This window comes from Buteo buteo, chromosome 2, assembly GCF_964188355.1.
Source record: "Buteo buteo chromosome 2, bButBut1.hap1.1, whole genome shotgun sequence".
Lineage (NCBI taxonomy): Eukaryota > Metazoa > Chordata > Aves > Accipitriformes > Accipitridae > Buteo > Buteo buteo.
In genome coordinates this window covers 18,383,961-18,397,595 of record NC_134172.1, presented here as the reverse complement: position 1 = coordinate 18,397,595, position 13,635 = coordinate 18,383,961, and the positions used below count along the sequence as shown (strand labels likewise).

General features: G+C 36.6%; 1 protein-coding gene across 1 annotated transcript in view; it reads right to left on the bottom strand.

Moving 5' to 3' along the window:
- ODAD2 (outer dynein arm docking complex subunit 2) overlaps positions 1 to 13,635 on the bottom strand; it is an 88,058-nt gene that overhangs the window by 15,155 nt on the left and 59,268 nt on the right. Inside the window, exons 17-18 of the mRNA XM_075022453.1 lie at positions 12,383 to 12,571; positions 11,624 to 11,845 (exon numbers count right to left, since the gene is read on the bottom strand). Of these exons, the coding sequence (XP_074878554.1) occupies positions 11,624 to 11,845; positions 12,383 to 12,571 (411 nt within the window). The remainder of the gene's footprint in view (positions 1 to 11,623; positions 11,846 to 12,382; positions 12,572 to 13,635) is intronic.

Sequence of the window (13,635 nt, the reverse complement as noted above, 5' to 3'; positions counted from 1 at the left end):
AGCAACAGGCATCAGCTTGGAGTATGTGCCAAACACGTTGTATCTCCAGCCTGAACTTTGGAGCCTGAATAGAGCCAACCATGACAGTTAGAAAGCGGGTTCTTCTAAACTTAAAATAAAAATACAAATATGTAAATATGCAAATACATACTCTTCTACCCCAATAATATTATTGTGTAGACATTATATCAAATATTTTAGATTGATTTATAAAGATCTTAAACCTTGCTTCATAGCATAAAACTCTATATTCTGTATTCAATGTTCTCACCAAAGGCCCCCCACAAAAACCAATCAACCCCATATCCAAGTAGTCCTAAAGAAGTAGGTGCCAGGGCTTTTGTGTTTTACTTTCTAAACTTTATATATATGGTTTGTGGCAAAAAGTTGTTTTTAGAATGTTTTCGGTAGAAATTACTAGTAATTGCCTTCCATATTTTGTAATTCATATCTGTTTATTTCACAAAGATGGTCTTATGGAAGTCTTTTCACATAAAATGGTTAGCCAAAACTTCTTGTATAGATTTATGACTTTAGCAAACAACGACCAATATTCTGGAAACTCTGCACAATAAAATACACAAAATGTATTTTTTAATACAGTCATTATAACAAAGTAAAAAAGAATTCTCCAAATATTAAATCTACATTTCACAATAACTTCCATAAATCATGGTTAAACCAACTGTTTTTATATCGTAGATTATTACAAGGGAATGGAAGAGCCTACATGTGATTAACCTTTCTACTACTAAGAACAGAACTTAAAAAGCACAAATACCTCTTATTAATTCATCACAGAATTCAGAAAATACATTATAGCTGTTACACCTTCTTTGCCAAAAAAACCCCAAACCCAACCCAAAAAACCCAAACTGAAAAAAACCTCATGCATCTCTTGAGGTTATAGTCTGATGAGAAGACAGGAACAAATCTGATGGATTAATTAAATAAATACAGATGTATGAACATACAAATCAAGTCCCATTCTTAGGAGCACGAGTCTCTGCTTTGCCTGCCTTATTGTTCCAAGCACTTGAAATTGGGTTTTCAGCATCCCTGATGAAGTTCCTATAAGCTACAACAACTGATATTCTAGAAGGCATCTATTAATATTTTGTAATAGTAAGTAAACAGAGCACTTCCATGTTGTGCAAATAATTCAATAAAACAGACCACAGAGTAAGGCTAAAGATCAGTTCTCTGCACTTGTAGGTTAGACAAACACTTTCAATATTAAAAAATGTCAGAGCATGAATGGAAAGTCTGATCTTCTGCATTTCAGACAGGTACTGTAATCATTAAGTTAATGGTTTGTCTAGCCCCAAAATAATTATTCTGTATGTACAATGGAATAAGAGGAGAAAATGGACTTGTTCATAGTGCAGCACAGTCACAGTATCTTTAAATAAACTTGTTTGGATAATAAAAGTAGCTCAGAATAATGTAGAGCTCAACAGAGGCTAATTTACTCTGACTTCGTGTAGCCTTCAGCACAGACACACACATGCAAAAACTGCCAACAGCACCAGTTACAGTTCCCAGACAGTATAAGTGCCTTAAAGTCTGGGTGACTGGCTACTACCCAGTGGTCCTCGGTTTTCACAAAAAGCTTAACAGTCAGTGTTTGGTATTTTTGTTTTACTTATGATAATTGAGTTGCAGCTATGAATTAGCAGTAATTGTATCTTGGTTTGCTTGAACTATCACATATGACCAATACAAATATTTTTATACATTTTTTCTACCACTCCATTCCTATCTGTTTGTTCACCTCCACCTTGTTTCGTGCTACATTTAAATTTGAAAGTTTTCTGGGGTCATCTTTTTCTTATGTAGGTATACATCACTCCCTAGCAAAGTGAACTACTTATGTGTGATCAATGGCTTTAAGCATCATCACAGTACACAGAAATAAATTAATAAATAGAAAAATGAATATTTACCATTTATTATTTAATTAGTTCAGAATTCAAGCACAAACTTTAAGTCAAAACATCAAGAGATCCTCATATGACATACTGGAAATTACCTCACGGGGAAGATTTCCCTAAATGTTTTAGAATATTTATGTACTATCTGATTAGGTACTTGCAAATGTTGAATCTCATTGGCAAGCAGAACAGGCGTTTTTTAGCTTCATACTTCACAATCAAAGCCACTGGTATTCTTTTCACAGGCCTTAATCCATTTGTGTCTACATAATTCAAAAGTATTTACCACTTTCTCAGCCAGTGAACTCCTTCAGTTTTCTAATGAGTCTTATCTTTGCCAAACCTGGAGTCTTCCATTGTGGAAAGGCAATATTTTGTTTTAAAGGCATTACAAGAAGAGTCAGTGTGTTGGTCTCTTAAAATTTTCCTCTCTAAAACAATAAAATGCTTGAATACATTCTGTGGCTGCTTTTAAATTGTGAATTATTCTTACAAAAATGAGAGCTAACTCATCTGACATTTATAAAGTGTACTGACAACTAAAATCTGATTTAATCTCCTGAAAAAAACAAATCAACTTATATCATAAGGTCTAAATTCACTGGTGATCTACATTAACAATATTACCTAATTTTTACTCCTATGCATGAAGGCCAACATTACAGCATGCAAAGGCCTAACCTGGGGAACAGTTTCCAAAAGACATGGAAATCAAAGTAGACAATTGGCCAAATATGAACTTTGAGGGCAATACTGTGGCCAAACAGAGTAATGAAAATCTCTGATGTTCAAACAGAGCTTACATAGAAACAGGGAAGTTATTTTACCTGTTTTAAGTATTCATAAGATATTACTGAAATACTGAATTCTGTTCTGAATTATGTTGAAATTCAGTCCAAAAAGGAAGTTCAAAAATAAAAAATTCAGAACTGCCACACAAATATAATGAAAGAATTAAGAAGATAGAAATTCCATCAGAGATTACACTTGCTTAGCTAATTAAAAAGATAACAGTGTGACAGATAATTTGATCTTACTCAATAAGACTGTATGTGAGAAGTTATGTAAAGCTTTTCAGTTTACCAAGCAACAGTATCATACATGTAATAAGATAAAGCATAAGAAACGTAGCATAAGATAAAGCTAGACAAACCTTAAGCTACAAATAAGGTGCAAATGTTTTTATGGGGAAGGTATTTAACTACTGGAACAAGTTATGATGGCTCTAGTGGATTTTCCATTGCTGGAATTTTTTAAGTAAAGAGTCAGTGTTTTTCTAAAAGATATACTTTATTTCAAACAGAAATAAATTGAAGCAATATCTCTGGTTTCTATGAGTGAGGCTAGTCAGACTAGATCGTTAAAACGATTCCTTCTAGTACTATAATGTATGTACCTATGATTATTTAAAATGAGAATAGTGTCCAGGTTACTGGACTATAATCTTATTTAGGCTTTTTAAATATTGGCACATTACCTTTCTTCCAGTCCTGCAACTTCCCCTGTACCACAAGCTTGTTGAAAATCAACATTCAGGAGGATATTAATTTAAATTCAGCTGTCTGAAAGCTAGCTGTTTAGTCTGAGCTAGTCACCTAGGTCCTTTCCATACTCCATGTCAAAAACTAGGCACTTTCATGAGTCTATTCCTTCCAGATATCTTGGGCATCTGTCTTCAGCTAGGACAACTCTGCAGGTGCCTCTCTTTCTTTCCATTGACTACAGAAAGTGTCTTAGTTTAGACTACTTTAAACTTCATACCTAAAAGTGGTCAAAGTTAGATGAAAGGAATCCATCCTTAATACTCCAAAGATCTTTCAAAATCCCTGGATTCAAGTTAGTTAGATCCACTAATTTAAAACATCTGGCTTTATTAGATCATGTTGAAAGTGTGCTTCAGTTACTGCTGAGCAGATAGTGTTTCATCACCATCATAGCATATAAATGCATCTCATCTGTATTTTTCTAGGAAAAGAATAAATTAATTGTTTTTAATAGCTCTTTCTTATTGTATTATTGTTCAGAATTCTGTCATTCCTGTCTAATAATGAACTGGACTGCATATTCATTTAAACAAGCTCTCCACTGCCTTGGGATGGGATTCAACCCATTAAACACAGATACCTACTGTGTAGATGTGCAGATCTGAACTTTAAACCTGCACTGCCATTATAGCCAAAGGAGACCAGAAAATACTGCCAGTAGAGACTGAGGTGCCTTATCTTTGCATACATGTCAAAATGAGGAGAGATGAAATGCAGTAAAGAATCTATTCTTCTTCCTTGACTATCATAAGAATTTGGGTGACTATTTCAGATGGGCACATCCACAATGTAAACATTTAAAGTTAAAGTGAATTATGACTTTGATGAATTTTGTTCTTCCACAGCCTATTTTGGGTGCTTATTTTCCCTTGTTCTTATTTTTTTTTCATTACTTTAATAATCTCCTCAGAGGTCTCATTAGCCTAAAAGACTGGCCTCAGCCCTGCAGGTGATGAGGCCATTTAAAATTCCTAGGCCTTCCTTACACAGAAATAACAATGATATTCCACAAAACCAAATCCTTTACATCACTTACAATCTCAGAAATTCCACAATAGCAGAAGTTAACTTTCACAATAGATTACTTTTTATCTTTCTTCATTTGCAAAGTGAGAATGACCAGGAATAATCAGTTACATGTTTTTCACTTGTATATACTTTGAATCTTTCCAAATATCTGAAGTCTTTTAGAAGGTATATTATGAACAGTTTCATAAGTGCCTATACACACCACCATCCTCACTCACTCACTTCAGAAGCATATCCCAATCTACAGCTTGCCAACATAACCAAGAATAAGTGTGACTGTAACACAGAGAAGCATTGTATTAATTTGACATGGTGACATGGTCTCTAGGACAATGATATAAATGTTCTTTCAGGATCTTCAGATGACTTGAATTCTTCCTTTAAAACATGTTTAGACTCATCTTTTTACTACTAAAGTAGTTGCACTTTCCTCATCTGCCTGTGCCTTGTAGAACAGTCTTTCCACAATCCATCTTAAAAGAGCATCCCTATTAAAAAACGTGTACTCTTTAGTAGACAGTTGGAGATCTTTTCATGAACAAGCTTGACTGTTCTAAGGTTTTAGCAGCAGTCAAGTATATAGACATCTTTGTTCCTTTGCAACAGCTATATCTTAAGGGAGATTTTCTGCTGTTTCCATGAAGAATGTGGTAATGGCTGGACACTTCCAGTTGTCTGTGACTTTTCCTATTTCTCTTCCCTCTAATTGTGACAGACTCCAAGTGTGAAGAACGTTGCCTGGTACTCCTGCTTATCTTGGCTATAAACTGCCAATCCCCCACTGGATTTCTCTTCTCCCTTGGTTTGTGGACAGCTATCTCCAATCCTGAATTCAGGTTGATGCCTGTTCCTTATTCTGACATCTAAAAATTTCTCCTGCTTTCTAGTGTCCCACATGTCATTACTGGGTCTTTGAAAATACAAATCTCTTTTCCAGCCCAGCCATGAATTTTTACTTCAGAAAGAGGAAATATTTTCTGGTGTTTGGTAGAAAGAAAGCATTGATTCATCTGTCACAGGTCATAACCATTGTTCCATTCCCAGTCACAAGAATATTGAGTGTGGAACTGAATATAAAAGAAAAACTTCATAAACTGCCTTTCTAAACTTCCTCCAAAATCACCCTGTTGGTTTACTCAGAATTTCACATGGCAGCTGACATACACCAGTATTTCCCAACCTTTTTGTCACATAGCCTTGCTTGAGAAAACTGAACACTTTTTCAGTGCAGTAACAAATAGGTGAAAACTTGGAACACTGGTTTTCTCTCACAACTGTGTGCATATACCTGTTGTTTTGTGATTAGCAAATACTGTTTGCAGCAGTTGCAAAATGTGAAATATGAGAATCTGGCTGAAATTACTTTCCCTATATATTTTTATTCCTGGTTTCCTGGGCAGAAACGTGTATATACACATTGCATAGTGAATGGTCAGAAAGTCTGATGCTTTGAGAGAGTCTCTGACCAACTGTTCAAGCACTCAGCAACTGTGTCATTCACGCAGAGCAAATGTTTCCCTGAAGCATCAGACTTTCTGTGCATGTGAATACAGCACATGAACATGTGCTGAAGAACACCTGGGATTATGCATGTATCGCAACCTAGTCAGAACTACAGCAGCTGTGACATTAATCCAACTCGGCATGATTACTGAAACACCAGATATCTGGTAAAAGGATGAAAACACATCAAAGGAACCCAGACAAATTTTCCAGAAGCAAAAATATGATTGGTCCTGGAAAAATCTGTACATAACGACCTCTACATAAATACAAAGTATGCTTTCAGTCAGCTATTCACTGGAGAGGCTAGAAGAATGAAAACACCAGGACATTCTGTCATCACTGGGAAGTACGGTGCAAAGATACCCAATAGCATAGACACAGTGCTGCAACTTCTGTCTCACCTGTGCTGGGCAGACCTACTGAATAGACCAGGCAAGATTCAGCACTCTACTGACTCTTGCATTTGAGCAACTAAATCTCCTCCACCCACTCTCCTTGCCGCCTGGGAATGCCTCTCTAGACTTTCTGAAACTCCAGTAATTGATTCTTGATGGTAATTCCAACAGTGCCAGCATAGAAGTCAAGCTCATAAGTGTTGGTGGATTGGCCAGCTGTGCCCTGAGCTGTCATGGTGTGCATGTTGATTTGCTTCATGATCTGCTCAGCTCTGGCAATATAGAACAAAAGCACTTGGACTAGCACATCTGGAGAAACTGTCATAGGTCCAACAGAACATATTTTCTCAGACTGTCCACCATGCTTCACTTATTATATGGGCATCCTCACTGGATAGGAAGCACTATGTCTCACTGGTCTGATATATCCTCCAAAAAGGCCTATCTGTTGCTTTACTTTGCTTTGCTGCTTTGCCATTCTAGGTATAACACAATATATTAGCATTAGAAAGTGGTTGGAAACATCACAGCAGGATAATTGCTAATTAAACCAGGCTTTATTTAGGGTTAGAAACTCTAGATGACCATACGTATCGTCCTTGTGGGTGGGAGAATTCCATTCCCTGAAAAGTAGGGGGAAAAACAAACTACACACTTTTTAAAAAATGGGTACGCCTATACTGCAGTCATAGTACTAGAATAAGGCAAATCATCTGACACTGAGCTCCATGCTACCAAAGCTAGACAGTTAAGAAGGCTCAAGGTAGCTCGAGCGAGCTAGCTCTCATGACCTCTCACGGCAGTTTTGTCACTTTATGGCCTAGGGAGAACAAGTTTTTCATGGTTTATTAACATGGATCTCTGAGCCATGTTAACTTCAACACATACACTAGTATTGCATTCTCCCTGGCTATATCCTAGTTGAAAGGCAAATGCATTTTGCAATATGCCCTGCAGTCCTGATGCCCAATTGTTCATACATATTGTGGTTAGAGTTCTACATCTGCATTTTTTTTTTTGACACAGACCAGAATGTATGCATCCAGGTTTAGTCCTAATGTGCAATCAGTATGTGGCCAGGCTATGCACTTGGCCATAAGAGCTGGGAACTGCTCCAGGGTCCTACTTTTTAGACTTACCCATTTTATCAGTTTGCCTTGTGTTAAGGATTTCTTAAAGACTTAAAGGAATGAAGCTTTAATAACAGCTCCATTTATACTTACTATGTTAGAAAAAATGCTATTTTAAAATATCTGGATAATTAAAAATACAGAAATATTATTTGTGAAGAATGTTTTTATTTGTTCAGATAGAATTACTTTCATATTCTCCAGATTAAATGTTTGCAGCATTTGTAATTAAGCACTTCCATGAATGTTTACTTGAATGAAATTGAAAACAAGCACACAGAAAAATGAAATATTTGCAGGTGTTGAATAAGATAATTCCATGTTTACCTACCTATTTGTAGCTCTTAGCACTAATTACAGGATGTGTTTAAAGAATTTCTTCAGCTGGATTGATTTCTTAAAATAATTAATATCTTATAGAAGTATCAAACTTGTTTTCAAGGCTCAATTTACAATTGTAAATTGTTACACCTCATTGTTACACATTTGCTGGGTGACTCTAGGACTTCAGATTCTACACTATATACACTGACTTCAGTAGGACACTGAACAGAAGACAGCTTACTTGAAGAGCTAGACAGATGTCTTCTTAAAGATTTACACTTGTTCAGTACATTTGACTGTGCATTGGCTGATAGTCTTTGGTATGGATGATATCAACCATTTGACTAGTTTGATTTAGTTTATCCGAAAACACACTGTGCCAAACTTCCATTATATTTGCTTTTGGGGGGACTAGCAAGAACTACTCCTTCAGGTAAATTACTGTCTTCCAAGGATGTTTCATTTTTTACTGCCAGTAAGAAAAATAAGCAGTAAGGAATCATAATGGTTTTTTTTCCTGGCTATGTATCTGGTTCACAGTCACCTCCTGGCTATGAAGAGATTCCAGTCTACCAAACTGAACAGCTTATGGCATGAATCAACAGTGCAGCCTTTTAAGATTAGAGGTGATATCACCAATATTCTGCACCACTTCCAAAATCCTTCCCAAGACTTTTGCATATTGTGATACTTAGCAGGTATGAAGAATTATTCCAGGTCCTTCATGGCAATGTGCAGTTACAGATGTTTTTATCTTAATGCTCTTTAATGTCTTAATTCTTGATCACGTTTGACTGCATTTTAAAGATTCATTACAGAACAAGTTTAGTTTGCAGTCAGACTGCTTTCCCCCAAAAAACTGAGATCTTGTGAACTACAGAGGAGGATTAGTCAAACCTCATGGAATTTTGAAATACTTCAAGATATGTGGGATACCACTGCATCTCTCAGTCCCATACATTTGTAGCCCTGACCTAAAATTCAAGTGAAATTTCTGTTCATGGAATGAATATTTCATTTCTGAATGATACAGAGTGTAATTCAGACACTTTATCTTACACATCTCCCTAAGTATCTAAACAACAGAGTGACTAAATCTGTTCCTCTGACAGTATTTCTTTTGAGATACCCATCTGACTAAGTATAGTGAAGAAGGTTTCTGCCACATTAGACAGGGTGACTGTTTCTGGATACTGAAAGGGAAAGCTGATTATCACATCTATGGCTGTTTTCCCTAATTGAATATGCCATGAGTATGGCTCAATAAAGTCCATTGAGAAGCTGGAGAATACTGCTTAATTATCAAAAGATAGTGCAAAAGTGGTTTGCAAAGATCAATTATTATTTTCCATATTTTCTATTATTTTCATTATTTTCCATCTGACATAAATCAGATGATCCGAATCACAGAATCATTTTGGTTGGAAGGTATCTCAGGAGGTCATCTAGTCCAACCTCCTAGTCAAAGCAGGGTCAACATGGAATTCAGACCAGTTGCTGATGGCTTTGTCAAGGCTTTATCAAGTCAGGTCTAAATTCCTTTCGATGGAGATTCCACAGCCTCTCTGGGGAACTGTTCCCCAGATTTCATTACCCTCACAGTAGAATTTTTTTCCTTATGTCTAGATGGAACACATCAGATTCAATTTATGACCGTTGTCTCTTGTCCTCCTACCATGTGCTGCAGTAAAGAGCCTGCCTTTGTCGCCTTGATAAATTTCTCTTAGACACTGGCAGGCTGCTATTAGACACCGCTGCCCAAAGGCCTTCTTTCTCAAAGCTAGACAAGCTCAGTTCCCTCACAAGTCATGGGCTTCAGTCCCCAACCAGCTTTGTGGCCATCCACTGGACTTGGAGCCCAAACTGAACATAGTACTCCTGATGTGATTTAGTAAGTGCTAAGTCGTCCCCCCGACCTACTGGCTGTGCTCCCGCTAACACAGCCCAGGATCCTGTTAGCCTTCATCACTCCCAGGGCACCCTATTGCCTCATGTTCAGCTTGCTGAACCTACTCTCCAGGTCCTTTTCAGCAGAACTGCTACCCTGGCTGTTAGTCTCAACACAGACCAAATGCAGCTGCTTCCTGTCATATTACTAATGCATATCTGCTTATATGATACAAATACATGTGTGTGCTGGCACACGCAATGAGAATTGGTCACATATCCTCTCATACGTGATGGACCCACATACAAACCCACTTTCAAACACTTGTCCATTGCATTACAAAAATACAAGTTTCTTGTACACAAGAAAAGAAGTGCACCCTCGAAAAAAGTTTAGATGCAACAAACATAACACAAGTTGATTTATTCTGTAGTTTCGCTCTTCCTTTTATCAGTTGTCTTTTCTCTCCCTTAACATATTATAGTCATTCCAGAATAATGTGAATAATAAAAAAAATTAGCACCTGTACATTCCTATCTATCTGCAAGTGCAAATAAATGTTTTTAATTAGTCTAAATATTTTAACTGGGACTGAAAAATGAAGATTAACCTAGACTGAGATGGAATTATTACAAAAGTATATCATCAGAATCGGCTTTATACAGTACGATCAGTGTGCTACAACTTATAAAACCTAAAACCTGCATAATAAAATGAATGAAAACAACAGATAACAGGAGGGCAGAAAATGGGTTGTGTCAGTTGAATGGAAAGATAAGCAACATTAGAAAGTCATCAGACACTAGTTTCAAATTGAGCTGTAGTACAGTATATATTCGCCTGTGCTGGGCAGCCAGTATAATGCAACTGTGATGGGAAAACATTATTTTCCAGCACTGAAAGGGCAGCTTAGATCTCAGTCAGTTCAAGTACTGGTATTTAAACTGAGTCGTCAAACATTTTTGACCAATGGATCTTTTTAACCCAACTACAGATATAGCCAACTACAGATATATGTATGATAATGCAGGACCATTAGACTGTGCCAGAATTGAAACTGCTTACAATAAAGTGCACAAACATTAGTGCAGGCATAAATTCAATATTAACAGTAACATTACATCATAAGCCAACTCTTACTTTCAATACATTTACCTGAACATGAAGTAAAATGAAAAGTCTGCAAACAGTGAATCTTTCAGGAAATTTATGAAAATTGAGAGCTCCTCCAATCTCCATCTCTAACACCATAAGCCTTATCTCTCCTGTGCCAAAGGAATAACTATACTGGCTTCAACTAGTGAGATAAAACTTTGCTAAAAAAATCTTTTTGAGAGAAAAATTCTTTCTAGAGTAAGGTCTTTTCAGAATGTGCTCATACTTAACTCCTAAAATAAGAATTTTTATAAGTAAATGCAGAATTCACTGAAACAGCTCCAGGTAAACTAAGTGTTTGTATTATTCTATCTTAATATGTCCCCAAATCCAGTTCCATGCAGTTCCTAGGTGACTTTCTGCTATACTAGGCAACTATCCATTAAGATAACCCAACTTCTTTCGCAAAAGTCACTTGAAAATGACAAAATGCTGATGTGACATCACTACCAGCCTAGGTGAGAGTCAAGTCAAGTAGTCGAGTGGTGAATGTCCACATTATATTTCCATTCCTAACAACCACCTAGCTGTAATATCTCTAGTACTGAAATACTGTTCCTAATGCACTACTTAAGCAAACATTTTTAGGATAAAATTCAGAAAATTTGAGGTCCACAGCAGTATTCAAGAACTATTTCAAATGAAACATCTCTTCTTTCGACCATGCCAAACCCCTTCAATAATTTGAACTCCAGATAAGAAAAACCTTCCACCTCACCTTCACCACTCCATTTTCATGCATGGTGATACAGTTGTTGGGATCCTCTGAAAGCTGATATAAAGCCTGAGCTGTAGCTCTATGAACTGATGGATCATTTGACTTCAAGTAACGTACTAAAGGAGCTACAGCCTTGGTCTCTCCAAAGGTAACTCTATTGCTCCCCCACATGCAACAGTTGGAAACGGCTTCTGCTAAGTGACGTCTTAATTTGTCATTGTTCTGAAGAAGGTAAAAACATAATAAATTAAAGACAACATAATACAATAAAAATTTCATAGGAAAGCAGAATTGTATTCTCAAACATCTTTAAGGCATCCCAATTTAACTGCAGTACAATTAAAAACTGGAGAGAGCTGTAAGGCATGGAGCTAGTAGTCCTTTATTATTCTCTTTGTACAAAGTGCTGTGAATTTTTGTATTATTTCAAAGGTGATTTTAGACTGGCCAGAAATTAGATAAAATTAGCATTAAAATGTAACATATAGCCCCATCATTGAGATTCTCTGCATGGTTCAGATTTATTGCTCTCTCAATCCTTTGTGCTTTTTTCATACAGCAGCTGCATCTCTCAAAAGCCATATTCAGCAACAGTGACTATCAAAATGAAGCTCATCTTCCAAAGCAATTTTAGTACCAGGCACAGAGTGTTTTCATGTCCAACATATATCTCATAGAGGAAGGATTCTACGTTGGGTATAATGCAGTCTGACATAAGAAACTCGGATACTTAGTATAGTATGTTTAGAAGTCACTTACTGTGTTTGCTAGTTTGGACAACAGAGGGACGACTCCATGATCTGTTATAACAGCTAAATTTTCTTCATCTTTAGCTATATTTGTAATTGCTGCACATACACTTGCTAAAACTTCTTTATTCTTTGATTTCAGCAAATTGACTATCAGTTCCAAGCCACCAACAAAGGATCGAACCATTTCCCCAGCATCCTAAATGAGAATCAAAAGAAATATTATTTTAAAATATTCAATCAGTATTTATATGCAAATGTTAAAAAAAAAAGATTGCCATGACATAATTCTTCAAAACTGCAGCTATTGCTGTGTTGCCTTCACCAAGAAATATGGCTAATTTGGAACTCAGAGCTCTCTTGATTGACATATAAGAGTTAGACTGTTTTACACATCACCACCTAGGCATAAATTCAATGCCTAAATAAAGGTACCTAGTGTCACTTTAGATACCACAGAGTATTCTTTATGTCCTCAAGCTGTCACTCCAGAAGGGTGTAAGTCCTCCTTATGTGCTGTATCATATTTGCCAAGTGGGTGCCTCACATACCTTAGGGCATCTAAACCAACAGAAGACACCCCTGGTTAGGCTCTCATAGCATCTTCTATTTCCTACATTAAGTCTGACAGCTAAGACAAAGGAGTGGTAATACTATTTTCTTGTACCAATGCAAATGAGTATTCAGGAATACTTGAGAGAGGAGGTTATACAAGTCATGACAGCAACTGTGGGAGAACCATGATGCACCTCAGAGTATGAACAATCAATGCAAAATGTGACTAAAGGACTCAAACACAATTCTGGAAAAATTAAATATGCTCTTAGAAAAGAAGTAGAAAACTAAACAGTGTGCCTTGATCTTGAATACAGTAAGCAGATCTGGTCCATCTTTTCCATCTTGAAAAAGTTATAGTAAAATTAGGAAAGGTTTAGAGAAAGATGACAACAATAATCAAAGGTAGGGAACTGCTCTGTAGAAGGAATGACTAACCAACTAGGACACTTAAGGCTATAAAAGAGAAAAATGAGAAGCGGTATGGTAGAGGTGTATAGAATCTTGAGTAGAAAGGAAAGGGCACACAGGGATCTCTCTTCTAGGAGAAAACCTGGGAGCATCAGATGAAATTAGCAGGTAGCATGTTCAGAATAAAGCAAGGTTATTTTCAAACAAAGCATAGTTAAGATGTTGAAGCCCTTGGAGCAGGATTGCAGTGGCTGTTAGAAGTTTACATGTTAGAAATTAACTAGACAAATTCACAGA